The 25,910-nt window shown below is 45.4% G+C and overlaps 3 protein-coding genes and 1 long non-coding RNA gene across 4 annotated transcripts in view; 3 read left to right on the top strand and 1 right to left on the bottom strand.

The window, feature by feature from the left end:
- The first annotated feature begins 442 nt into the window (after positions 1 to 442).
- LOC100382505 (uncharacterized) lies at positions 443 to 2,495 on the top strand. Its single transcript, NM_001175242.1, has 7 exons — positions 443 to 529; positions 622 to 690; positions 773 to 855; positions 953 to 1,008; positions 1,088 to 1,209; positions 1,328 to 1,749; positions 1,850 to 2,495. Exons 6-7 carry the CDS (start codon positions 1,465 to 1,467, stop codon positions 2,051 to 2,053), a joined length of 489 nt encoding a protein of 162 aa, NP_001168713.1. The 5' UTR covers positions 443 to 529; positions 622 to 690; positions 773 to 855; positions 953 to 1,008; positions 1,088 to 1,209; positions 1,328 to 1,464; the 3' UTR covers positions 2,054 to 2,495.
- A 9,483-nt stretch (positions 2,496 to 11,978) lies between these two features.
- On the top strand, positions 11,979 to 12,717 carry LOC100279026 (uncharacterized). The gene is made up of 2 exons (NM_001371669.1): positions 11,979 to 12,174; positions 12,288 to 12,717. Exons 1-2 carry the CDS (start codon positions 12,028 to 12,030, stop codon positions 12,447 to 12,449), a joined length of 309 nt encoding a protein of 102 aa, NP_001358598.1. The 5' UTR covers positions 11,979 to 12,027; the 3' UTR covers positions 12,450 to 12,717.
- A 2,233-nt stretch (positions 12,718 to 14,950) lies between these two features.
- Positions 14,951 to 15,673, top strand: LOC111590896 (uncharacterized). Its single transcript, XR_002750036.1, has 2 exons — positions 14,951 to 15,320; positions 15,417 to 15,673. It is a non-coding gene; the product is annotated as an uncharacterized lncRNA (long non-coding RNA).
- Positions 15,674 to 16,408: 735 nt separating this feature from the next.
- LOC100191632 (lipid binding protein) overlaps positions 16,409 to 25,910 on the bottom strand; it is a 32,128-nt gene continuing 22,626 nt past the window's right edge. Inside the window, exons 7-13 of the mRNA NM_001137061.1 lie at positions 25,769 to 25,843; positions 25,614 to 25,693; positions 25,390 to 25,540; positions 25,101 to 25,331; positions 17,391 to 17,663; positions 17,198 to 17,311; positions 16,409 to 16,784 (exon numbers count right to left, since the gene is read on the bottom strand). Of these exons, the coding sequence (NP_001130533.1) occupies positions 16,626 to 16,784; positions 17,198 to 17,311; positions 17,391 to 17,663; positions 25,101 to 25,331; positions 25,390 to 25,540; positions 25,614 to 25,693; positions 25,769 to 25,843 (1,083 nt within the window). The 3' untranslated portion in view covers positions 16,409 to 16,625. The remainder of the gene's footprint in view (positions 16,785 to 17,197; positions 17,312 to 17,390; positions 17,664 to 25,100; positions 25,332 to 25,389; positions 25,541 to 25,613; positions 25,694 to 25,768; positions 25,844 to 25,910) is intronic.

Here is a 25,910-nt window from a genome sequence, read left to right as displayed (position 1 = left end):
TGGAAAAAAAAAAGGAACGTAAAATTAATCTGCTACTAGGAGAGGCACAAGTGCGTGCGTGCGTGCGTTCGTCCGGGGCTCCGGGCTGTGCCGGCCGGGCGATCGATCGGCGATGGCGCCGCCGTCGAGGGACTACTGGCTCGGCTTCTTCCGCGGCGCGGGGGACAACATCTTCGACGCCATCGAGGCGGCCATCACCGTCGCCGCGTCCGACCACCCGGCCGCCCTCCGGGAGCGCCGCGACGGCATCGCCGAGCGCCTCTTCACCGCGCTCCTGGTCACCAGCGCCGCGGCAGCGGCCGCGGGGGCGGCGGCGGCGGCCCCGGGAGGAGGAGCAGCGGGGGGAACCCCCGTGGCTGGGGCGCCCACTCCGGCACAGCTCCACCCCGAGGGCGCCGCCAGCGTGCCCAGCCTCTGCAGCTCCGACCGCGCCGAGGCCATCGCCGACGACGCCGCGCCGCGCTGCGACGATCCTGTCCTCGCCGAGACGGAGCGCATCAAGGCCGTCCTCCTCAGCGACCAAGAGAAGGTCCCCTCCCCTCCTCCCCTCTGCACAGTTCTGCCGCCGCCGGTTCCATACTGGTAACTCGCACTGAATCTTCCCCGCCTCTCACGTTACAGCCGGAGGCCGAGTTGCTGGAGCTACTCCGGCGGCTGCAGGAGCTGGACCTCGCGTTCGACACCTTGGATGTGAGCCACCTTCCTCCGCCGTATCCGTTGATGACGGATTAGATTGATTCCTCCAACCTTATTGGTTCGTTACGTTTGATAGGCCACTGCGATTGGCAAAGCAGTTGCCAACTTCCGGAAGCACAGCTCCAAGCAGATTCGGAATCTCGTGAGATCGCTCATCGAGTACGTTTCCACTTCCACGCGTATCATTCAGGAAGCCTTTCGGGGTTGTTTTTTTCTTGCCGTTTCTCTATGCTGACATGTTTGGTGTGAATCCCAGAGACTGGAAACACACAGTTGACGTGTGGATTGCTCACCGCAGAGATGCTGTTGTAGGTAGGTAACAGGCAGAAATTAGCTCACCGTTAGTAGTGCTGCACTTGGATTAGTTGCTTCATCGATGGTTCTGTAACAGATCAAACACCTCAGTCCATGGGTCCTTCAAGCTTGGAGCAGGAGGATCGAGGGGCGGCTTCCACCCACATGGATGAAGGCGACCTCTTCGCAACGCCGAGCACTACAATTCGGCTGTCCGAGGTACGTGGTTCACAACAAAACCAATCGACTCAGCATGCATATGAACTACTATAGCGCGGAAAAAAAATTGCATGGTCCATGGTGTGATCTGACGCTGCTCCCTCTCGTCATTCCTCAGGAGAACATGGATGGCGATGGAAGTGAGTGATCAGATTCTCGCTCTCATCAATCAATCCCCTCCCTCCCTCTGACCATTCTTGGTTAGGAATTTGTATTTACCATCTCGGTCGGTTTGTGAATTCCAATTCAGGCATCATGACCAATGACAGTAGGGACTGTGGGCAGCGGTACCCGATGATGAACCAAGAACCGGCTAGAAGGCCTCCGCCAATGGGCCAGCGGTACGACCCAGAGCCATGCTGGAGGCAGTCTCGGCCGCAGGAACTGAGCAACGGGCAGACAAAGGAGCAGTTCGTCGCGGAGATGCTTGCCAGACCCTCGAGCGTGGAGTCGGGCCCCGGGAGACCGCAGGCGAGGCCTAGGCAGCAGCACCAGGACACCCCAGCAGCTCAAGCCAGGCCGCAGCCGGCTGCGTCCGAGGTGAGCGTTTCGTGCCTCCGTCGTTAAAAACCGTACGTGCTGATCCGAATCTGATCGCCGCGAAGTCTGGTTGTCTGAGTTCCGCTCGATCTGTCTGCAGAAACCGGCGGCTCAACTCGACGCGAACTCTGTGCGAGCGAAGCTGGAGCTCGCGAAGAACGCCAAGCTCGAGGCGACCAAGAGGAAGCTCCAGGAAGGGTACCAAGAATCCGATAACGGTATGCGTGCTGCTGCTGCTGCTATGGGTATAGGATATCCATCCTTCATTGTGCTGGTGGTTCATGCATTGTGCTGTGCTGCTTGATGGACCGAGAATCTGATCTCCATTTTTTTTTCGGTTCTCTGCTTCGCGCCACCGCAGCGAAGAAGCAGAGGAACGTACAGATGGTGGGTCCGCAGAACCTGCCCAAGCAAGGGAACACGAACAACAACCGTAGTTTCCAGCCTAGCGGTAGCGGCAGGCCAAGGAGTAGCGGCAACGTCAATAGCAACAGGAACTGGTCAAGATGAGAGGCACCGATTCCAATTCCGATTCCAATTCCTTCAAGAGCGGCAGGATCCCTTTTCTTTTTCTTTTTCTTTTTACATCGGCTACAACAATTTTTAGTCTAGGCCAGTAGTACATAAACAGCAATAAGGCTTGTTTTCGGAATTGCATGTTTGGCATGTCACAATGCTCGGCTGGCTGGTCTTTGCCGATGAAACCTGTAAAGATAACACTACCAAATTCTGATCTTGAGCTTACTATCCATGCTAGGACGCTGCCTGTCATCGGAATGAGGATGTTCTCTGCTTGCTTTGTCGCGCTGCTGCACCCGGCTTTTTCAGGCGCGGGCGCCTTTTGGGAGTAGGGCCTTTTCGCTGAATTCAGCGTAGCTTGTCTCCTGCAGAGGCTGAAGAATTACGATGGCAATATACCATCATGGCCTGCAACTGCAAGTGAGACGATTCGTTCGCGCCGCCTAGAGATTCACCCGCACCTGGCGTCCTGGCCTGCATTTCTACAAGTAGACCTGATCATTTACCGGGTCGGGTTCGGGTTGAGTCATGCAAAACTCGATTCAAAAACTGTTTGGTCCGAGTCCGCTCGTGGCCCAACTGAATCTGCGTTTGGTTGTAATGATAGGACAGGACGAGATAGAACGATCCCTCAAATAAGGTTGTTTGGTTCAGTGTCAAGGGTTGTGACAGAACTATCCCAGCGTTGTCCCTAGTTGTCCTTCAAAATTGGAGGGACGAGAGAGGACGTCAGGGACTGGCTGTCCCGCAACCAAACATACCTTAAAATCACGGCCTGAGCCCGTCCGATGACCCGACCCGATGGCCCATGGGCTGACCCGATGACCTGACATACAACTGTTTACAAGTGTGCAATGTAGCGTGCAGATTAGTACAAATGCCAATAAACAGAATTTAGAACAGTGATATTACACAGTACAAATGGAGTCTCATATAGTTCATAAATAACAAATTCAAAATACACATCTCCAGTCTCATATTGTCACACATTTGAAATTAAACCTCACTGTTAGAGATGGCAATGGGTACCCGCGACCCGATACCCGATGGGTATTTACTCTATTAGGGTATGTACGTGGGCTAAATATTCTACCCGTGGGTCTGTTATTGGGCAAATATCTTCACCCAATGGGTAAACGGGTATTAGAACGTTCCACCTTCACCCATACCCGTTAACCCGTGGGTATAAAATACCCAATATAAACTTAGCCCAAGCATGAACTTAGACTTTAGTCATCTATCTTTTTTACTATTTAATAACCTTTTAGGCCATTATGTCATAGAAGGCTTATCGACATTTAATGACCATATAATGGAACATGTAATTCACCCAATGTGTGTTGAATGGATGGTTAAATGATGCTAGAAATTTTGTAATGGTATTTAGATGGATATACTTGATATTTGTATAATATAATATTTTGATATATGTTTAAATTTTATGGGTACGGGTGACCCGATGGGTGACCCATACCCACGTGGGTATGGGTATGGGGGTAAATCCATACCCACCGGTGTATATGGGTGACCCGGTGGGGTTATTTTTTTGTCGTGGGTATGGGTATGGGGTAGTAATACCCGGTGGGTATTTACCCATTGCCATCTCTACTCACTGTCTCGCAGACACACACACACACAACACATTCATGGTACAAAGGTCACATACCACATCACATAAATTAATATTTTACAGCAGCATGCAAACACTTCTTCGGTTATTCACTTGTTGAGTTCTAACCTTCTGTTGAGCTTCATTTCCTGAAAAGTATTTGGATGGAGTTGGATACAATAGGTAAAAAGAATCAGCAAACGGCTCTATGTCAACTCTATATTAATTTGACAAGAAAAGAAATGAACTTGGCGCTTACATTTAGAATTAGACCTCTCTTCATCTCCAATTGTAGTAGTGTCTGCTCCTTGTGCGCTTGTGCTAGCAAGTGATGCTGCACAAGTACACATACAACAAAGACAACACAAGATAGTTAGTAGTGAATAAGAGAAAAAATATAGTCCAAACTTACTATGATTGCATTTACCTTCATCCATCCTCTCACGGTACCAATCTTGTAGACACATCAAAGCTTCAATAGTCTCGGAACTAAGTGAACTAAAGCTATGCAAAACGTAAACTACTAAGGCTATTGAGTTTTGTAGCACTCTTTCCAACGTTGCCACAACCTCATAAGTGTTATGAAACTATGAATGAAACAATATCTCCCAATGCAATATTTTGCGTCACTATTTCATATGCTAACATACTAATTAAATGTCGGAATTCATTGACTAATATAAGTTAGTAAATTATGTGAATATGAAACAAATCACTTTCAATATAGGTTTCACACGGTTTCCAATACATTGGAAACGAGTTAACATGGTTTCATTCCCATGAAACTAAATCCTCTTAAATGCTATGCTATGTCACCAAAAAATCTGATGTAATACACTATTAAATGTGCATGAAACCATCATTGAAAATATCATAAGTACTACTAAAGAACTAAAGCTACGAGGCTACCAGCTAGCTATCTAGAACATAAATGCTATGAACTATCTAGAACGTAAATGCTATGAAAAAAGTTCATAAATCAGAATGTAACTAGCAGTGACTAGTGGTGTACAGTGGTATTGTGGATTACTTGCTGGTGGAGATATCGTCATGGGATAGCCGCTGAGGAGTGAGAACCGAGGAGGGGAGGAGAAATTTTAGGGTTACACTAGGAGTTAGACTATTAGAGTTATATATGGGCCGCCAGACATATTGGGGTAGCCGGCCAGGCCCAACCGATGGACACGGTTTGAGATGCAAGTTTATGTCAGGCCAACGGACTGGCCCGCGGGTTTAAATTTTGGCCTGAGCCTGATCCTGATCCGAATTTTACGCTGGGTTAAAAAAAACATGGCCTGAACCCGCCCGACACAATGGCCCGATCCATCCGGGTCGGATTTTTTTTCAGGCGGTGAGATCGAGTTGATCGGGTCGGGTAGCCGTGCTCAGGTCTATCTACAAGTAGCAGCGGTAGCATTTTCTTTTTGGTCAAGTCCCTAGTCTTTCCAGACAGGTAGGTTCTGGTAGTTTGAAATTTCTAGTTCGATCGATGGTTTTAGTCAATTTCGGAGGGTGGCGTCTTTGGAGGACTTTACTATTAGATCAAGTTAATAATAGAGCTTAACTCCTTGCAATATCATCTATAACCAACAATAAAAATATTCAGGTCTCCTTTGGAATATAGGATTAGTAAAATATAGTAATAGAAAAAAAATAGGAATAGAGTTGTATGGGAGTATGGGACCTTCAATTCTATAGAAAAATTTCCAATTGGTTAGACCTCACGTAAAAAAATCCTCCAAAACTTCACTAGTACAATGCTGCATTCAGTAAGTTTTGCAATTCTACGAGCGCTGGTCAGTCTGCTTGTGCTCTGTGGCCTGCGGCTAGCGGCTTCGTTCCGAGCAGGCAGCAGGAGGATCTTGCAGTGCGGCCGGTTTGACAAGCCCGAAGCGGACCGAACCCATTCATTGGCCGTGATCATCCATGCCCGGACACCGTCTCTCACTGCCAAGTGGGGTCCTACGACGCCCTTCGATTCCTGGCCCCACCCGCCGGTCAGCCCGCGGCCCGGTGCCCCGCCCGAGGCGCGCGTTTAAATATGGAGGGAACGGGAGACATTGGCTTCGAAGCTCGAAACGCTTGCTGCCAAACTGTGGGTGGGACCGTGGGGAGTGGCCGAGTCGGAGGCGTTGAAAGCGGACTGGCACCCCGCGGGATGCGCTGCGGCGAACAAAACCGTGTGGCCGAGCTCTGTGGCTTCTCGCTACCGCCCGCAAATTGAGATAGCCGACGGCGATTTGAAATCAGGCCACCGAGTGTACTGATCGCGAAAAAGAAGAACCAGTGGGCGCCGGATATGATATGACTATATGAGAACAGAACAGAGGAAAATCGCGTCAAAAGGGACAGCGGGGGAGCGCGTCCCGATCGTGCGGCCACGCTTTCCTTTTTTTTCTGCCGCCGTCCAGCGCTGGTCTGGTCCTCTTTGCCGAGTCGCCGACTATTCAATTCGGACGCATTTTCTCCGCTTCAAGGTTTGGGGTTCGCTTGCTCCGCTTTGATTGACACCAACGATACGCAACCGGACACTTGGTACTCTTTTTTTTAATCCCTGAACCTTTTTCTTCTTCTTTGGTTCAAATCGAAAAGAATTAAAATCGAAGCAAGGATCGGTTAGTTCGGGGATTGAAACGCGTTGAGACGTCGGCACAGCACAAGCACAATCACACGAGCTCTCGCGCGGGGACGCAGCATGTCGGCGAAGTAGCGGCGGTCGGCGGCAGCCCGGGCACGCGCGCGGGCGCATGGGGCGGACACCAAGAGCTGCTCCGATCCGAAGCAGGGTATCAGACTAGCTCCAACAAGGGACCCTAAAGAGTTCTGTACCCTAAATATAGAGGATCGAATGGTCCTCTACGCCCTCCAGCAGCGTCCTCTAAACGGTTCTCTAAATTTAGAGGACGCTGCTGGATTCTCTATATATAGAGTTCCTCTAAACGATCTTCTATCCATTTGAATACTTTAAATAACCGGTTTAGCAAAACTAAAATATGTACAATACATTTGAGAGTATGACAAATACGTATGTACAAAAAATAAAAATAAAAAATATTTCTAATATAGATATTTGAGTATAGAGGACGTGATTTAGAGGACGTTGTTGGAGAAGAAAGAAATATAGAGGGTGGAATCTTTTAGAGGAGACTGTAAAGGACGGATATAGAGGATGAATATAGAGGACGTTGCTGGAGACAGCCTGGGCGACGGGCTTTGCCTTTGCATGCTGTCCTTGTCGGGCGCCGGAGCCATCAGTGGGCGTGGAGCACGTGTCCATGGTGGTGCACGGTACTGGTACCATTCGCGGCTGTCCCAGCTTGGCATGTGCTGTGCTGATTGTTGAAGTATGCGTCCGTGACTTTTTTTTGCAGGGGAATAAATAGATAAAATTAGCATATGAATTGATTTAATTAGGTCATGAGAGAGGTCTTTAGGGGCATGTTTGGTTCAGCTTTTTTCTGACTAACTTTTCTAAGAATTAGGATCTAAAATGTGACGGATTTCTACTATTGCAACAAATCAACCGATTATGTGTCTAACTTGATTTTGGATGGTTTTTATCAAATCGATTTTCATAGAAGTTGGCTGAAAAACCGAGTGTTCGGCGGTCCACAACAGCTTTTAGTGACCAAGAGCTAAAAAAATGAAACAAACCGACCAAATCCAAATTTAAACCATTTTTTAATCTACTCGGTTTGACATCAATTTATCGCCCGATATGACTGATTTATCGATTCCAGAACTCATAAATCAACAACACATAAGGTAAAATCAAATCTCGTGTTTTTGGCAAATAAAAACATGTTTAGGTCTCAACAATTGAACAAAAAATGTCCCAAATGTTGTCACACATTCAATAACAACATTTAGTTGTGGTAACTTAAAAAGATTTCAAGTAAAAGACAAAAAAATCCCCTTAACCCTAGCTCCTATTCGACCACCGACAGATCAGTTATATACATCGATTTATTAGTCATACACTTCAACTATTTTTAGTTTGAAATCTATTACGTATTTTGAAACTTGGTTTCATCAAAAAGTCTTCAAATAGTTATAACAAGTTCAATAACACATTTAATTGATGGTTCAAATGCATCACACGACACGATTTCATGATTCAAATATAATACATGTCTCACTTTTATAGTTCACAAATAACACTGAAGATACAATACATCCTCCACCTTTAACATATGCATTGTTGATACTTGATAGACCTCTATATATGTAAATTTGTTCGAGTTAGTGTTAAATCTATTAACATCGTAGCAAACTTTCATACCAATTTTTGTTAAATCTATTAACATTTGTTTGAGTTAGGTTGATGACAATGGCTTTAAGAACCAATATTTTTTGTTAGATCTTAGTATTACTATTTAATACTTTTATATTTATCAGGCATACACATCAATTTATGGGCTTTGAGGAGCGGCTAATCAGTAATCCTAGCCGATATATCAGTTTTTTTTATTTTTTTTCAAAACTTTTATGTTTAAAATTCATTGTGTATTTTGAAATTTGGTTTTAGCAGAAAGTCTTCAAATAATTCATAGTATTTATACAAAACTGACATCAATCGTTTTCAAAATTTACAAATTTACCAAATTCAAAATCCAAAACTGTCGATACGGTGAAGCCGTCCGCCCAGCTAGCCCGGTTAGCCGAACGGCCGCGATCCCTGGTCTTGTGTGCCTGCCACCTCCTAATGCTGGGGCGGCCCCTGACATTTTTAGCTTCCTCCGAAGCATAAATTGAAGCAGCAACAACAGCTCCTCTTGACTCGTCTTGTACCGCCATGGCCTGCCAGTCGCTTTGGTGTGTATCAACTCTGTCCAAAGTAAAATAAAATGAAATAATTAAAGTGTGTATCAGCTGTATGGTCGTCGTATGCTCGCTTTGATTAAAATTAGCTATTTGAAACTGCAGCTGTAATTCATTGAAACATAACACTTCAGGAGGCCGATACTAATTAAAGCCAATTGAACGGCTGGTGTATCTTCTTGAAATAGAAAGAGTGAGTAGTAACACTTGTAGAAAAGCTCTGAACTAACACTGAACTAAGACTAGCAGGTTGCTTTGTCGTGCTTGTAAGAAGGCGAGCTCCTCGTGCCTTCTTCTTCTACCTAGTCCAACGCAATGATGAGCCGAGCTCGCAAGTATTCCAGCCAACCACCGGCATTATTTGATGTGGATGGACCGGATGCGCGGGGCATGTGACTCTGCGAGTGACACTCACCGCCCGGGGCCCGCCTAACCTAATCGTCTCAACCGGTCGATGTGCGATGGACCACTCGTTAGTTGCTCAGCTCGAGTTTAGATTAGTTAGCTCACGCCGTCACTGGAGCATAACAGTAACAGCTGCTGAAAACGAACTTGTGCCGCCGATGGAAGGAGATGGATGTCATGGCATGGATCACGCATGCGTGTATAGCAGCATGTCCGGATGGGCCAGATAATGGATGGACGGACGGGTTCTCTATGTGGGCCGGGCGGAATGAGCTGCTCTCACGGGCCGGTCCAGTATACTGCTGAGGCCGATCGATAGCCCACGCCGCCGCCAGTAAGGCCCATTCCTAGCTCAAACGTTTAATTTCGCTTTTTTTCATTTCTTTTTGAACTAACCACTCTAAGTACTATTCTTACGAAATTTGGTCCATCGAATTTTAGAATTTCGCTGATGAACATGGGAAGGGGGCTCCGATGGCACTTTTCTCGAAAATGTCGATTGTTTGTCACGACTCTTAGAATATTGTCGCAGTAAACACTTGACCAAAAGCATCCACAAAATCACGTAATCAGGACACTAGCTTGCTTTGGTCCTGCGAGCAGGGCCGTTCCTGAGGGGTTTCCGAGGGTGCGGTCGCACCAGGCACCTAAAAACAGAGGGCCCCTAGTCACTAGACGTTAGCATTTTTCCTGTTAAATCTATCTATTCTAGACACAAATACGCAAAGAGCGATTGCGCTATCAACCAGTCTCGTTTAGATTATTAAACTAATATCTCAATTACTTATCGAATACTCAATCCGTTTCAAAATAGTTTAGCTCTTGATTTTTATGTTTATATTCAACTAGATGATGATGAATCCACTAAAGAAGCAAACCAAATTCTATTTTGATATAGAGAGACTACTATTTACTATACATATAATGGTTGCATCGACAGAGAGAAGCTTTTTAAAATTGAAATATTTTTGTGGACTATTTATGGCCAACAATAACTCAAGAGAGGTTACATGGCTTGACGATTCTATATATCGAAAAAGTTGTTGGATGAGATTGATCTCAATGATATAAGCGATGACTTTGTATCACAAAATGTTAGAAGATATTATTAATGATATCAGATAACAAGTGTTTTTGACTATATTTTACATTTGTTATCTTATAAACTTTAAAACAGTGCATAATAATTTTTATATGTCAAATATTTGATAGTATTTGTATAATTATATATATTTGTGTGTGGATGAGCCTACATATCGGATTTCGCACTGGGCCCCTGAAAAGTCAGGAACGGCTCTGCTGCAAAGATTGGTAGTTCATGGCCCATTCCTTTGATTAAATAGAAATTATATGAAAAGTAAATTATACTCCTATAATCAAACACATAAATGTTAATTTTCTAATATAATTAACATACCAAACTAACCAACAAACCAAACTTAACATATAAGGTTTATTTCTAACACTCTTTCTAAGCCTTGTGGTGCAAGCTACCAGCTTCAATCAGACCATTTTTGAGTGGATTTTTGTCTTGTCGAGTGGGTTTGCTAAAATGCCAACTAATCGATCTTTGTTCCTGATGAACTTCACATTGGTCATGCCACTATATATAGACCCCGAACTAAATGATACTTTAGCTCAATAAACTTACTCTGTGTAGTATTGAATTACCAAAAACAGACTTGTTTTTAACCCTCATAGGTGCTACACTTTCTGCTCCTCTCAATTTTGCTAGCACCTGAGCCAGCGATAATGCTTCACAGGTTGTATTGGATGCCACAAATATACCCAACTTCCCAAGTGGATTATGCCACCACTTTCTACTTCGTTGATTGCCAGGTGGTGAGACTGACAATGAAAAAAAAGATAACTCCTATTGTGCTTTTGAAAGGAAAATGACTTTAACTATTTTCTTTAAATTGATTTTATGCTTGATAACCATCACAACCTAATGGACTAACTAGTTTGACTAGTTGATTGTTTCACAGATGTCAACTGCCCGTAATAACGTAGATTATTTCAGACAAGAGAACTTTTTGGAGAGTTCACCTGTGCGCAGACCGACCGGGCCGACCATCCGCGACAACTTTATTCACCTCGGACAGGAACTATGTTGAAAACTACATTTCTATCACGGACTATCCGAAGGAGAGAAGACCATCATCCAGGACCAAGCGCGGACCGTCCGGCACACAGGCGTAGACCGTCTGCCCGTTGAAATCCAAAAAACGAAGGTGCTAGATTCGATAAAATTAATTTGTAGTGTCCTCATGGACCTTTCGGGGTGCACGATAGGACCGTCCGCGACTGCTTTATCTGATATCTGACAACATATTTAATGAATTTATAGTTGTTGATATAGCCGTCACTGCTGATTGTTGCGATTTCAGCCGTTGATTGAAGGGACAGACCGTCCGGGCCAGGAGATGGAGAATGGATCGTCCGCAAGTGGCGGAAGTGGGCAATGGCTAGGAAGTGGTTGATGATCATAAATATAACTCCAACCACCTATATTCATATCATCTAAGCATTTCTCTCATCCACATTCAATATAAGAGCAAGGACTTCACTCTAAGTCACATTCAAAGTTTTCAAACTTCTCTAAATGCTATAATTATGACTGGTGATCATTAGTGATCGGTGACTTAAAAAGTCTAAACATTAGTAAGCTAGTATTCCTAGCAAACCAGATTTTCTTTTTTGCTTTATAAAGGAGATGTTTGATTTCTAGAGATTAATTTTTAGTCTATCTATTTTATTTTATTTATTTATTTAAATTATCAAATACCGTTCTATATTTAACAATTTAAAGATTAAAATGAAATAGAAACCAAACACGAAAACAGCTTTTCCCTCCGTAAAAATAGCCGCACCCCCTACCCAAACCACCGGCGCGCACGCCAAGCGGTGAAGCAGCATCGGCCATGGAGGAGACCAAGCCAGCGCCAGAGGCCATGCTCCGCTGCGCCAGGGCCGCGCTCCTCCTCGCCTCCCTCCGCCGGCCACGCGCGCCGACGCCGACACAGGATCGCCGCCGGACCTCCTACTCTCCCTCCTCGGCCGCCGCAGCGGTAACTCCCCCTAACCCCTCGTCCTCGCCCGCTATCGGCCCCGCGCATGTTTGCTACGCACGCCGCTCCCCTTCCATCTCTTCGAAATGACCGTGCGCGAGCTTGCGCTGCAGGAGCTCGCGCGGCTCCGGTCCGAGGGGCTCCTCCGCAGCGCCGAGATCGCAGCGGCGCGGCGCGAGGCCGCTGCCCACGCGCGGGTCGCCGGCTCCGAGCTGCTCCTCGTCCTCGCCGTGGCGCCCGCCGTCCTCCTGCTCCTCCTCCTCGGGCTTCTCTAAGCCAGCGGCGGCGTGGGTAGCGCGGGGGCTGGAGTCTGGGGCCGCCTCTCCTCTCCGTGAGTTCAGTTTTGGAGTGCACTAGGTGTTCGATGAAATGCATGTTTGAGTGTGGCGGCGAGTATATAAGCATCAGATTTGTCCCCCTTTTGTTTTGGCTGCATTGCCCTGTGGACAAATGTGGTCTGGGTTTCTGTGCGGTTTGGGCATTCGACGAAAAGCCTGTTCGTGTTTGGTGATTTCATTTCAATTTGATTCCGGTGCTTGTTGCCAACAGAAAGCTGTGCGTCCTGGACTCCGGTCTCCGGGAGATGTTGCATGTTTCGTCGATGCACATTGGTCAGATTCAGAACGGGACGATGCAGCCAAATATATTCCCCGTGAATTGGTCTGACGAAGTAGATTGTGCTGTGCCTGCCCTTGTAGGATTATGTATGGGTTGCTATGGAACGGATGATACTTTGTGGTGCTGGCAGCACAGCAGCATCAGAGTAATGTTTCTCCTCAGTTGAATTCATAGGAACTCGATCGTCGGCCAGGACTCAGGAGCCCAGGATCACCAACCCTACTATAAATGTGCGATGCAATACGCAGACAACACTAGGCGTTTCTTTCTCCCGAGCCCATGACTCTGTGTCGCTCACACTAGTGTATATGTAGACCTGTGTATCTGACGTAACATTAATTCACATAACCCGTCCACCCAGGCTCAGATACGGTTATTTTGAGGCATACAAACTGTCGGGTACCCCAGTACTCCTAAATATGACTGGAGAACATCTTTAAAACAAACTATAAAAACTGGTAAGCACGATTCAAATCAAGACCTCGTTTACCAAGGGATGAGGTCCCGTCTCACCCGAGCCCAGCCTCGGGCAAGAACAGTAGTCCTGTACGGATTCACGGCTCGCCCGAGGTCCCCTCAGGCATAGGGCGCACCCCCGGCTCGCCCGAGGCAAAACTCGGGTAAACTTTGTCGTATAGCGGCCTCGGCCAAACCGCCTTGCCACCGACCGTATCATGTGTGCATTTAATATAGGGATCACCTGACACCTTATCCCGACACGCGCACCGCAGTTGGCAAGATCGAAATGACCGCAGTCACTTCGCCCTTTCACTGATCGTTCTAACAGGATAACGATACTATTCACCCCGTTCCGACCACTGTGCCAACCACCAGGGTAAGACTAACAACAGTAAGTTACCGCCTCTCCCGAGTTCAGCCTCGGCCGCAACAAGGAGTTCTGCCTCGCCCGACCCAGCCTCGGCCTCGGGAGGAATCGTCACCACGCCCGACCCAGGCCTCAGCCTCGGGAGGAGGTCTTCGCCTCGCCCGACCTAGGCCTCGGCCTCGGGAGGAGGTCTTCGCCTCGCCCGACCTAGGCCTCGGCTTCGGGAGAAATCACCGCCTCGCCCGAGACGGCCTCGGACCGACTACGCGAACAGGGAATACAACACTATCCTTCCCCTAGCTAGCCACCTCAGGCTACGAAGGAACAAGACCGGTGTCACATCAAATTACTCCAATGACAGGTAATGATGATTCTCGGCATGCGCCCATGACGTTGACTGTCCTGAGCTCTCTACAAAGTCAAAGAAACGTCAGCAGGACACAAACTTCAAGGCCACCTCGATGACCAGGCCACACCGCCAGCCACGCTTCTACAGGGCTCAAGCACTTCTCCGTCGTCCATGTTAGCGCATAGCTACACCCCCATGTGTACAGCTAGGTCACCTCCTTGTGCCTATAAAAGGAGATGCCTAGGGCCTTCTCAAGGCAAGCTTTGAAAGCTCACCCAGACGGCTCACACAACATCAACCTCCTTTCCACAATACTAGACCTCTCAAGAGACCTGGGACCCGTTCCCTCTCTCGCAAAGCTTGTATTACCTACTACAAACGCCCCGATGCAAGATAATATAAGCCTCATCCTCCCTCTGCTGGAAGTGGGGCCTTCTTAGCCCGAACCAGGATAAACCTTGTGTTTCATCTTGCATTAATCCATCCGGGCAGAGACACGCAGCATAAAATTCACTAGTCGGTTAAGGGTCCCTCGGGTCCAAAACACCGACACGGCGACACAAACGGATGCAAAAAAGTAACTTTAAAATAACTTATTTTACACCCACTCATATAGCCCGCATATCTCACGTGCAGCATATCTCACGTGCAGATAACTAAATATGTGCTCAGACAAAATCAACGCATGCGGCAACGAATCAGCCGCATAATTACTAAAATTAAACTAGAGCCTTTCACACCATGTATCTATACTACTCTATTAAGTTAGTAACGTCAGCGTCCACACTACCGTGCCCCCGCCTGCCCTCACCCCATCCGCGCGCCCTTCATCACCCCTACGCGACCGCCCCTCCCCCACGCCGCCGCCCCCGCCCCTGAGATTGCCGCACGCCGTGGCTGGAGTTCCGCACCCCCTACACCCTCCCGCACGATATCATCGCCGATCTGTCCTGCCAGGAGGTCCTGACCCTGCCACCCAGATGCCTGCGTGCACGCCACCGATTTCGCCTGCCTGAACTCCCCACTGCCCCTATTTCTTCTCCCCCGCTCTCGATCTCAATCGCGGCCCCCGTACCGCAGTCGACCTCCAGATCCTCTGCCATCGATTCGTGGCCGCCAACACGCTGAGGGGGCGGGGAGGGTGGGCATGGACAAAAACTGGCTCAGCGGCGGTGCGTTGCTCAGCGCGTCTAGGAGCTCTCGACGGCAGGCCTCTAGGATGGCGGCCATGATGCATGGGCTCAGGAGGATGTTCGTGGCGCACAACAGCAAGAGCTGGGCACACAGGGATGAGCAGAGCACTGCCTTTGCCTCTACATCTACATCTGTTAGCCCAAACATACGAGCTGCTAGGTATCATGTTCTTTTTTCCATGTCTATCTATCCCTCACCCATGTGGATATTATGCCAGTGTTTTGATGGCGCCTTACAATCTTGTTGAAGTAGCAGTTCTAGATTCCCTCCTTTCAAAAGCAAATCTTGAGAATAACAGGTATAAGAAGACCCCAAAAGAGGAGCAAAATCATTGATTGGATGTGATCTGATCCTGAGGCGCCAAGGTGATGTCAGATTTATGTTGGTTCAGTAGATTTATGTTGGTTTGCCTGTTCTCCTTGGTCAGTTTCCCCCGACCGAAGGAATGGCATGATGTATTGTAGTTTATAAAATGGAATACATTTATGTGGATAAACTACTTTGTTTGTGCACTGTTGGTAATTTTCATTCATTTTCTAGCAGAGAAGTCGGACCAAACCAACACTATAAACCTCTAGGTATATTAAATATACAGTTTGGATTAGGATTATGGATTCCTATAATATTTCTTTATGCTAGAATTTTACTCTGTCTTTCTTTAGCATGATAAACTCCTATGATTGACCGAGAGCTTAATAATGTTTTGGTCTAAAAAACTCACAATCAATGACTTTGATCGGATTGGTAATAGTAAGCAATATTATCAGGTTTCACCTTTTTACAAGGAGAACAAGGACACATAAGAGGGCTAGATGGCAGGGGCGTCTTCATGTTTTATTTCATCAAAAACACTTCACATGTTTTCTTTTGAGTTGCTCAATTTTCTCAAGTTAATCCGCACCTTCCTAGTAAATTATATATGTCTGTATCGGTGTTCACCTTAAACACATCCCATCTAATAAAGTAATAAATTTTAACACCAGTTTTGTAGAAATTTCACACATCATGTCGCTGCATTAGATTAGGAAAGAGCATGGCTTTTTTCTAATGATGGAAAGGACAATTCTAGAAAATAAGAAGAAAAATAGCAGATAAAATATCAAGCAGATGGAGTGAAATTGGATTGATTTTGTAAAAGAAAAAAGAAATGAAAAACATTTTTCTTTATGGAAATAATAACAACCGGAAGAACAAACAGCAGCACAGAAGCAACCACCACCACGGCACCACTAAGCATATATGTGCTTGCAGCATAGTAACAGCATTTCCTATTCATTAACGACTCAAATATACAGGTCCATGCACTTGCTGACTTGCATCACAAAGGAGAAAATACAGGTCGGTGGGTTGATCTCTTTTTGGTCACGTGGCTATAAGAACCGTGGGATTTTGTAAATACAGAACGACTAATATACATAGCACCGTTGGGGATAAGTGTTTATCGGCCTTTTTCGTTTACAAGTCTCACTGATCCCTGTCACGATCACGATAGATTGGCTGTGGCGTCCACTTGAAATGCAAGTTTAGTTTTCCCGATTTGGCACCTTGCAAGACAAAGGTATCTTGGAATTCACCTTCGAGTATAACTCTCGTCAGTGTCAAGATGCACCTCCCTATGTAATCCTGCAACGTAATAAATACTCCCTCAACTTCAAATTCTAAGTCGTTTTGACCTTTTTGGTACATTAGTTCCACTATATACCTAAATGCGATGAGAAAAATCAGAAACAGTAACTATCGGTCACAAAGCAGTCAAGAAGTAAACAAGAGGGCTACACATTACTCAAACCGCATAAGCAGCAATAAACATATCATGATATCAAGTAGCCCCTCCCACAGTTTTTCTGACTTGTTAAACCACAAACCAGAATGTTTGTCTGGTCGAGATAACAAAAAATAAACACCCTTATAAAGAGCAACACAGGGACAAATTGGCAGAGATGTCGTGAAACCATAAGGAATCAAGGTAGGGAGTTCTAGATTTCAAATGAACAAACAATGTGCAAGAGAGACAGAGAGAGAGAGAGAGAATGCACCTTTCCAAATGTATCATGGTCCCATACTTCCACCATGAGCAAATCATGCAGTGCATCTTCTACCATGAAATCAAATGTCTGGTTCCATATTGGATTTAGCGTGTCTGTCACAACCTGCAACAATACTGAACTATGAGAGCCTTGAAAAAAGTATATGGCCCTACAGAACTCTGAGATTGGGAAAGATAAAAACCCTTGTCTTCTTTTTGGTTTCTCCCTTCTTTAAGTACAGGACCACAAATGGGTCAGCCTTGCCACCAATGTCCATAGGTGGCAACTCCTCTGCAGATATGACCGTCACCGAAAGGACTCCTCTCATAATAACATTTTTCCTCTGATTAATATCATATCCATTAGACTCGGTTTTGAGAACCTTCTCCAATGAAGTTAGTTGAATCTGATTAGCAAAAGGATTAGGAACCCCTTCATGCTTCGCGTAAGGGTAGTAGAGGAGCTCCAGGTGAACCTGAAGAACAAGGAAACATACAAAATCATTAACTTCCCTGCAAGAAAAAAACGAGGACCACTGTTACATAAATGCATATGATCTAAGTTTTGATTGAAGTTCCATAAGAATACAGGAAAAAGGAAGAGCGCGTATTAACTGATGTCACTCGGGATGTCATGTGGGTAAGTATACAGCCTGAAAGGCAGGCGTTGCATGTAGCCCTACTAGGGCTGGCCACAGGCATTGCGGATGTTAAGTTTTCAATTGTTACATACTGGCATGCATGTCATTAGCTACGAAGTTGTACCCTATTTACCCTGCATCCAACACAGATATATCAAAAAGTGGTGCTGCTGCTAGGTGAACAGACATGTGGTCATATGGAGTTCCACGCTAATTGCCACTAGCTACTAAGGTAGATTTGGACCTCAGGCAGTACGCTTGACATGTTTAGGGATGCAAATCCAATTTAGTATTTAGAAAGGGATATGATTGCATATAAGGTATTGTGAGTAATGACAAAAGATTATTGTGAGTAACATGTGTTTTGCAGAAAAAAGTAACTTAGGTCGTAATAATAGAAAATGGTTGGGCTTATAAGGTATGTGTGCCCTTAATTAATAGAGATCAATGGTTGGCTTCTAAAAGATCAGCTAGTTCTAAATGTCAATGGAGTTGTTAGGCACTTAAATTAGTAATAGGACCTTTATTTTCCTCTAAGCTGTACTATAAAGGAGGTTATGAAACGGATAGCTGTACCTAGGTGAGCCTAGTTAGATACGGTGAGCACACTTGTAAAAACTAGTGCTAGGTAAACCTAAGAGAGCCCACAAAAGGTTTGAAAAAAAATTCCAACTCGAAAAGTGAGTGAAACAAATGAGTTGGTGACTCAGTTGCACCATATGTTTCCAGTGCTTCACCGGATAGGAGTGTGCCCTACAGTATTTGAGAGTTTCACCGGCGTGTCTGGTATACACCAGGTAATGTGCATCGGACAAGGCACCCAGAGAGCTTGCAGAAGTGGACTAAAGACATTTGAACTCACTAGCGATCGAGAGATCTTACAGAAGTGGCCTAAAGACATTTGAACTCACCAACATATTCGTGTACCACCAAATATGGCACTGAACAAGGTACTCGGAGATCATGTAAACTGTGTTCGAGAGGCCGAGTACTCACCGGACATTTTCGGTGTGCCACCAGATGTGGCACCGAGCAAGGTACTTAGAGATTATGCAACTATGTTACTCGGAACTATACTCACTGGACATCTCCGGTGTAGCACCAGCTTGCGCACCGAATGCCACATACAATAACGGCTAGTTTCATAAACTAGCTATTGGGAAGGCACCAACATGTCCGATGTTGTGGGTTGGTGAGCACTAGACATGTCCAGCACCCCCGACGGTGCTAAGTGGGGTGTAACAACTAATTTCACCCCTTAGGCCAATTTATACTCCCCAACTAGGCCATTTGAGATGTCTTGCCCCTTCCAACTATTGAAGCAACCACTTAAGAGCGAGGAAGATCAATAGCATAGCGAGGAGCTCGAGAGATTGTAATCGCGCGATTAGCAACCTCATTAGTGCAGAGAGTGACTAGTTAGTTGCCCGTGCGTTGCTATGGTTTCTATATATTATATCGTTAGACCTTACTTAAATAAGATATTTATTTAAATACGATCCAAACCCGTAGATACAGGGTCAAGCCAAACCAATACAAAGCTAGGCATGTGGCGGTGTCGTCCCTGTCGCCGCGATGGATTCGGTGTTGCGCCCGACCCGATAATCATGCCTTGTCTGGGCCTCCTTCTCGACCTGCAGTGCAAGTCCAGCTTGGCACGATTATATTTCTTTATTTTCAAATTATTAGTATATATAGTCGTGCTACAGCTTGTCCTGATACGCACAACCTATTTAATAGTGCCGCGACCCGGCCCAGCAGGCATGACCCAATAGTGTCGCAGTCTGGCCTGGGAGGCACGACCCATTTAATAGTGCCGTGGCCTAGCTCAGCACGCACAACCCATTTAATAGTGTCGCAACCTGGTGTAACAAAATTCAAAATCGATGCATGTCGTTCCAACCCGATAACTGTGTCTTGCTTGGGCCTTCTTTCAGCTTGCAGTGTCGGTTTGGCCTGGCACGATTATATTTTTTTCTTCAAATTATTAGTATGTATATATTTAATAGTGTCGCAGCCCTAAACCCTAATCCTTTATATTACATAATTCACTATGAGCTCTATTGGTCAGCAGATGGCAGTTAAGTGCCCTAGCTTCACAACGATAACCACTAACCAGGGTTTGAGCCCTATTTCACGTGTCCAATTTTTTTGGTGTGGAAACCATGTGCGTAGAAGGGCCCGTTGGGCAGGGATGCAACGCGCGCGTCTGGTGGAGAACCCTACACGTAGGAGGCAGGCCCACCGGGCAGAAAGGGCGTAGGGATGCTAGTATGTGACACGCGCACGTGAGTAGGGATGCGACGCACGAAGGAAGATTCACACTTAAATATAGTAGAGACTTTTGTGCAACCACCACCCTCATTAGACTTGACATGGTCAAGTGAGAGTCTAGTGTTTGTTACTCTTAGTGATCGTCATCACTTAGATGGCTAGGTGACTATCAGGAGTGCAGTGATTACCTGGAGAGCTTGTGAGTAACCCGAGTCGAACTTGTACACGGTTATGAATAGTTCACCATGTCGAAGCGGCGAAGAACCAACTCGTAAAACACTTGGTCCTTGTGCGGGCCAACAGTGAGCGACACTCTTGTATGGTTGCTCCAACAAGGATTCGTGGTGTGTGCCGACTCTCTAAGAACTTGACAAAACGTCGAGAAGTCTTTAACCCTTTCCTTTTACGTATTTACAATTGAGCTATTCAATTCAACCATTTATATTCCTAGAACTGTCATGCTAGTATAGGGTCGAAAATTAGGGTACAAAACTGTTTATCACATCATTAGGCACTTAGGTGAAATTGGGCTTATGTTTAGTATTTAATTTGTGAGAAAATTAGAGAAGCCCAATTCAACCCCACCCCTCTTGGGCATCTTGATCTTTTCAGGATACCGGAGGATGGTTCTCTTTCTATAAGTCATCCCTATTACCTATATATACATGTTCCATGTATGTTTATAATATACTAATTCTCGCCGCATACCTTCGCTTTCAGTTTGACTTGATTAGACTGTTATCATCGTTTCAGCTAAAATATTTTTCTAGTTCTAAAACCAAAAGCGTTGTTTCATTGAGTTTTCAGGATAGCGGAGGATGGTTCTCTTTCTATAAGTCGTCCCTATCCCTACCTATATATACATGTTCCATGTATCTATATAGTCTACTAATTCTCGTTGTTACCTTTGGAAATGACAATTGATGATTAGTCCATAGGGGCTGTAGAGATTATATAGAGGCCAACAGGCCTTAGCAATAGGATGGGCCTTAACACCCCCCTCAAACTCAAGGCGGAAGTAGAGGATCTGAAGCATTGAGTTTGATCAAGTGAAAGTGATGTTGAGCTCTGGTTTGCGCTTTGGTAAAGAAATCAGTCAACTGAGCTTCTGAAGGCACATATTGAAGATCAATAGTCTTTTGATGACAATGAGACGAGTAAAAGATGCATCAACACCAATATGTTTAGTAAGTTCATGCTTTACAGGATCATGAGCAATTTGTATAGTACCCATGTTATCACATAAAAGAGGTGTAGGAGTGTCACAAGATACACCAAGATCAGCCAGTAGCCATCGCAACCAAATAATTTCAGCAGTAGTGGTTGCAAGAGCTAGAAGTTCAGCTTCAGTACTAGAGCGAGAAATGGCTGCTCGCTTCTTGGATTTCCATGCAATAGGAGAGGATCCAAGAAGGATACAATAACCTGTAATAGAGCGTTGTTCCATCGGATCACTTGCCCAGGTGGCATTGAAATAAGCATGAAGCTATAGAGGACTATCAACAACATAAACTAAACATCTGGATCTCGTGCCTTGTAAATATCGCAACACACGAAGCAAATGACCATAATGAATTGATGTAGGGGCAGATACAAACTGACTCAAAATTTGAACAGCATGAGCAATATCAAGTCTGGTGATTATAAGGTAAACAAGACTGCCCACAATACGACAATATCGAGATGAATCCTCTAGAGGTGTCCCATCAGTCGAACGAAGTTGCAAGTGAATATCCATTGGTGTCACAACAGTGCAAGTATTAGTAATACTTGAACGGTCAAGAACATCTTGGATGTACTTGGATTGTGATAAATAAAATCCTTTTATGGTTTGTAGGACCTCAATACCCAAGAAATATCTAAGAGGACCAAATCAGACATCTGAAATTCTTTGCTAAGATGCTTCTTGACTTGAGAAATATGCTCAGAATCATCCCCTGTAATCAGCATGTCATCCACATATAATAATAGTATAGTACAGCCTTTTGTACATGTATGGATAAATAATGCTAGATCATGATCACCAGAAGAGAAACCGACATCCTTGATGACAGAAAAGAATCTCTCAAACCAGACACGAGGGGCCTGTTTCAGACCATATAAGGCATGTCGAAGACGACAAACATGCCCTGATGGTGCATCAACACCAGGAGGTGGATGCATATAAACTTTTTCATGTAGATCACCATGAAGAAAAGCATTTTTAACATCCATCTGAGAGAGAGTCCAAGAGGATGAGACTGCAACAGCAATCAATGTACGAACAATGGTCATATGGGCAACTGCCAACTGGTGCAAAAGTCTCATCATAATCAAGTCCTTGAGTCTGTTGGAAACCACGAGCCTCGAGACAAGCTTTGTAGCGCTCAATGGAACCATTAGACTTTGTCTTAACTTGAAAGACCCAATTGCATGTGATGGGCACAACATTAGTAGGTAAAGGAACAATATCCCACGTACCCGTGCGTTCAAGAGCAGCCAATTCCTCAAGCATAGCAAGCTGCCACTCAGGGATACTAGAAGCCTCATGATAAGAGGATAGTTCAACAATTACTGTAGCAGCCAGTGGAAAACCATAGCGATCTAGAGGTTCAATGGTGCAATGGTCACGAAGACAATATCCCTGATTAAAAACAGCAGATGACTCAATATTGTTAGTACAAGTATCCACAACTGGTTCTGCATCAGGACTAGGAAGGATGTGGACTCTGTGGGAAGACATATGAAGGATGTGGACTCTATGGGAAAGTATGTGGAGCTGGTGGACGAGTTGTGGAAGAAGGGTCCGTTTTCATTGAAACTCATATCCCATGAAATATGAATGCGACGAGAAGATGGATCATAACATCGATAGCCTTTATGTTCAGGACTGTAGCCAAGAAAAACACAATCAACAGATTGAGCAGTCAATTTAGTCCGTTTGCGGGGTGCTAATAAGACATAACATGTGCATCCAAAAACTCGAAGATGATCATATCATGGAGAAGTACCAAACTTAGCAAAGCATTTTTTGGAGCGGTGAGTAGTCTGTTTACAATGCTCACAAGGTTGAAAAGAGGGACGCCTGGGTTTCTGAACAGCAGCCAACACACTGTGAGGACCCTCACCAACAGAAGAAGACATTGACTTAAGACGAGTCTCTTCAGCAAGTAATTCAGACAACGCCTTAGCCATGGTGAGAGTGTCAGAAGTATGAAGCAATCGGGCATGAAGTGTATCAAATTCAGGTCGAACTCCCATAACAAATTTGTAGGTGAAGAACTTCTCAATAAATTAATGAGTGGGACATGGAACAGTTGTACAAGCAGGCACCATAGAGGTCAATGCACCCATCAGACGATCAAAGGCTGAGTAATACTCATCAATAGACATATCATGTTGTTCAATGGTATGAGTTTGTTGCATAAGGGTGTGTAACAGCGAACCACTATCTTGAACAAAGTGTTCCTTCAAATGTGACCAAATAGCTTTAGCAGTTGTGAATTTTGACAAACTCATTATCATAGATGATCTGGTACTGTTGACCATTGCAGCCATAACTTTGCCATCATTAATTTGCCATGTTTTGATCGCTGCAGCATTGCTTCGATCATCAGCAAGAACTAGTGGAGCTTCAGTGAGGTGGAAGAGTAAACCAATGACCTCTCAATGCAGTCTGAACACAAAAGGCCCACTCAAGGTAGTTCTGACCATCAAGCACAATATTGACAACTATAGTATTGGCTGGCATAGTGATGAGAAAGCAACTGAATGAACGATCAGAAAACTTAGTGACAAAATCACCGAAGGCGAATCATATCCGACCAAAGAATAGGTCCCAGCGGCAGCAGCCCAGCAACCAGGGAATACGAAGACCTCAGAGCCGCACAGGTCTGGTCAGCCCCACCGGGTTGCAGATCCAATGGGCTGGTCGCACGTGGACAAAGACCATCCACACGCACGGGCACAGACGGCGCCGTTGGAGACGCGCCACTGGACGCGTGAAGCAGAGCAAGGGCGGGTGGGCGTCGCCAAAGAACATCTGCTGCCGACCGCCGGTTACCGGAGAAGACGCGTCGCCGCGAGAGACAGGACGTGCGGGCGGACGCGGTGGCCCGAAGTTCCACCCGCCAGAGATAGGACACGCGCGTAGGCGGACGTGCAGACGGACGCGACGGGCGCCGGAGAAGACATGACAGTCCGTGGCAGTCAGACACGTAGGCGGACGCGACCAGGCGGGCGCCACCAGACGTGCGGGCGCCGACGGACGAAAAAAGTGGTGTGATTAGAGGGAGGGATTAAAGCTAACCCTAACCTACTTTGTTACCATGTTACCTTTGGAAATGACAAATGATGATTAGTCCATAGGGGCTGCAGAGATTATATAGAGGCCAGCAGGCCTTAGCAATAGGATGGGCCTTAACACTCGCCAAATACCTTCGCTTTCAATTTGACTTGATTAGCGTGTTATCATCATTTCAACTAAAATACTTCTCTAGTTCTAAAACCAAAAGCTGACTGAGACAGTGGTGACCGTTGTTTCATTGAGTCACCAGGCTGCGGGTTCAAAGCAGCCTCTCCGCATTTGCGAGGAAGGCTTGCCTCGGTTTATCCCTTCCCTAGACCCCACTCAGGGCTTGTTCGGTTGGGACTGGATTGAAGGGTATTGGAGGGAATTAAACCCCATACTAGTCAAAATTGAATAGAAAGGAATTTAATCCCCCTCAATCCCCTCTGATCCTCATGTAACCGAACAAGGCCTCATGTGGGAGCCTCTAGCACTGGGTTTGCCCTTTAAAATCAAAAACTGATTAAAGACGAAGTAGGAGCACTATTGTGTTGTAAATCTTACGGCAGATCATGACTATGCCTAGCATATCCATTCATTCACAACTATAACTAGAAAATGTGATGGAATTAAAATGCCATAGAGCCAATTCTACGGTCTAACCTCATACTAGTTAAACCTGTAAACCTGCACCTAAACCTGGAAAAGACATGCAAATTGCATCAGCTGACCTGACCACGAGGTTTCTTGTCTCGTTGAATTTCCAGGTCCTTCACAAGATCTAACCATAAATCCTTCACTTTTCCTGGCTGTATATCAGCTAAGTCTACTCGAGCACACCCAATGATCTCTGATGATTGGAGTCCTTCATCATCATAAATTTTTACAGTCAAGTGCTGCGTAGATATGTCCTCAACCACAAATTCATAGTGCTCATTCCAGATGGGATTCAAATCATTGTTCTGCAGAAGAATAAGTTAGGATGACATTCATCTGCCTTAAACAAGAGAATGCACTTACAATTGTTTTGCTTTTCTTTGTTTTATCATGCAATGGACGTATGTATATCAATGCAAAAGGGTCCGACTTTCCCACAAGATCCTTGTTCTTTAGGTCCCTAGCTTCCACCAGTTTTACTTCTAATACCCCAGTAGGTTTCAACTCCAAGTCACTGAAAGAATAGACATACTCAACAACCCAATGACAAACATACATACTTCCAGATTATGTATGCAGTGAGTTACCTATAGTCTCCAGGTACAATGGGAACAATTATGCGATTCGGCCATGTCAGTGTATCCTCAATAGTATCACGTATTGTCCCCTGAAATTGTTCAATAAATGTAACATGACAGAAGTAGTACATGCTAAAATAAAGTGGATGATGTATTAAAAAAACCTCAATTGCATCAGAAATTCCTGGAATAGCAGTCATTTCGCCACCAATAACCTTGAGGGTAAATTCCACCTTGCTCTGAAATCAAACTAATCAAAACATGCAGTCTACTAGAGTCATTTCGAGGAGAATTAGATCTGAAAGA

This window comes from Zea mays, chromosome 2, assembly GCF_902167145.1.
Source record: "Zea mays cultivar B73 chromosome 2, Zm-B73-REFERENCE-NAM-5.0, whole genome shotgun sequence".
NCBI lineage: Eukaryota > Viridiplantae > Streptophyta > Magnoliopsida > Poales > Poaceae > Zea > Zea mays.
Note: the sequence above shows the minus strand (reverse complement) of the source record. Positions and strands in the feature narration are given on the sequence as shown.

Coding starts and splice junctions, on each gene's coding strand:
- LOC100382505 (NM_001175242.1), top strand. CDS start 1,465: ATGACCAATGACAGTAGGGACTGTGGGCAGCGGTACCCGATGATGAAC. Junction 1,750..1,849: donor CGCAGCCGGCTGCGTCCGAG/GTGAGCGTTTCG, acceptor ATCTGTCTGCAG/AAACCGGCGGCTCAACTCGA.
- LOC100279026 (NM_001371669.1), top strand. CDS start 12,028: ATGGAGGAGACCAAGCCAGCGCCAGAGGCCATGCTCCGCTGCGCCAGG. Junction 12,175..12,287: donor CCTCCTCGGCCGCCGCAGCG/GTAACTCCCCCT, acceptor CTTGCGCTGCAG/GAGCTCGCGCGGCTCCGGTC.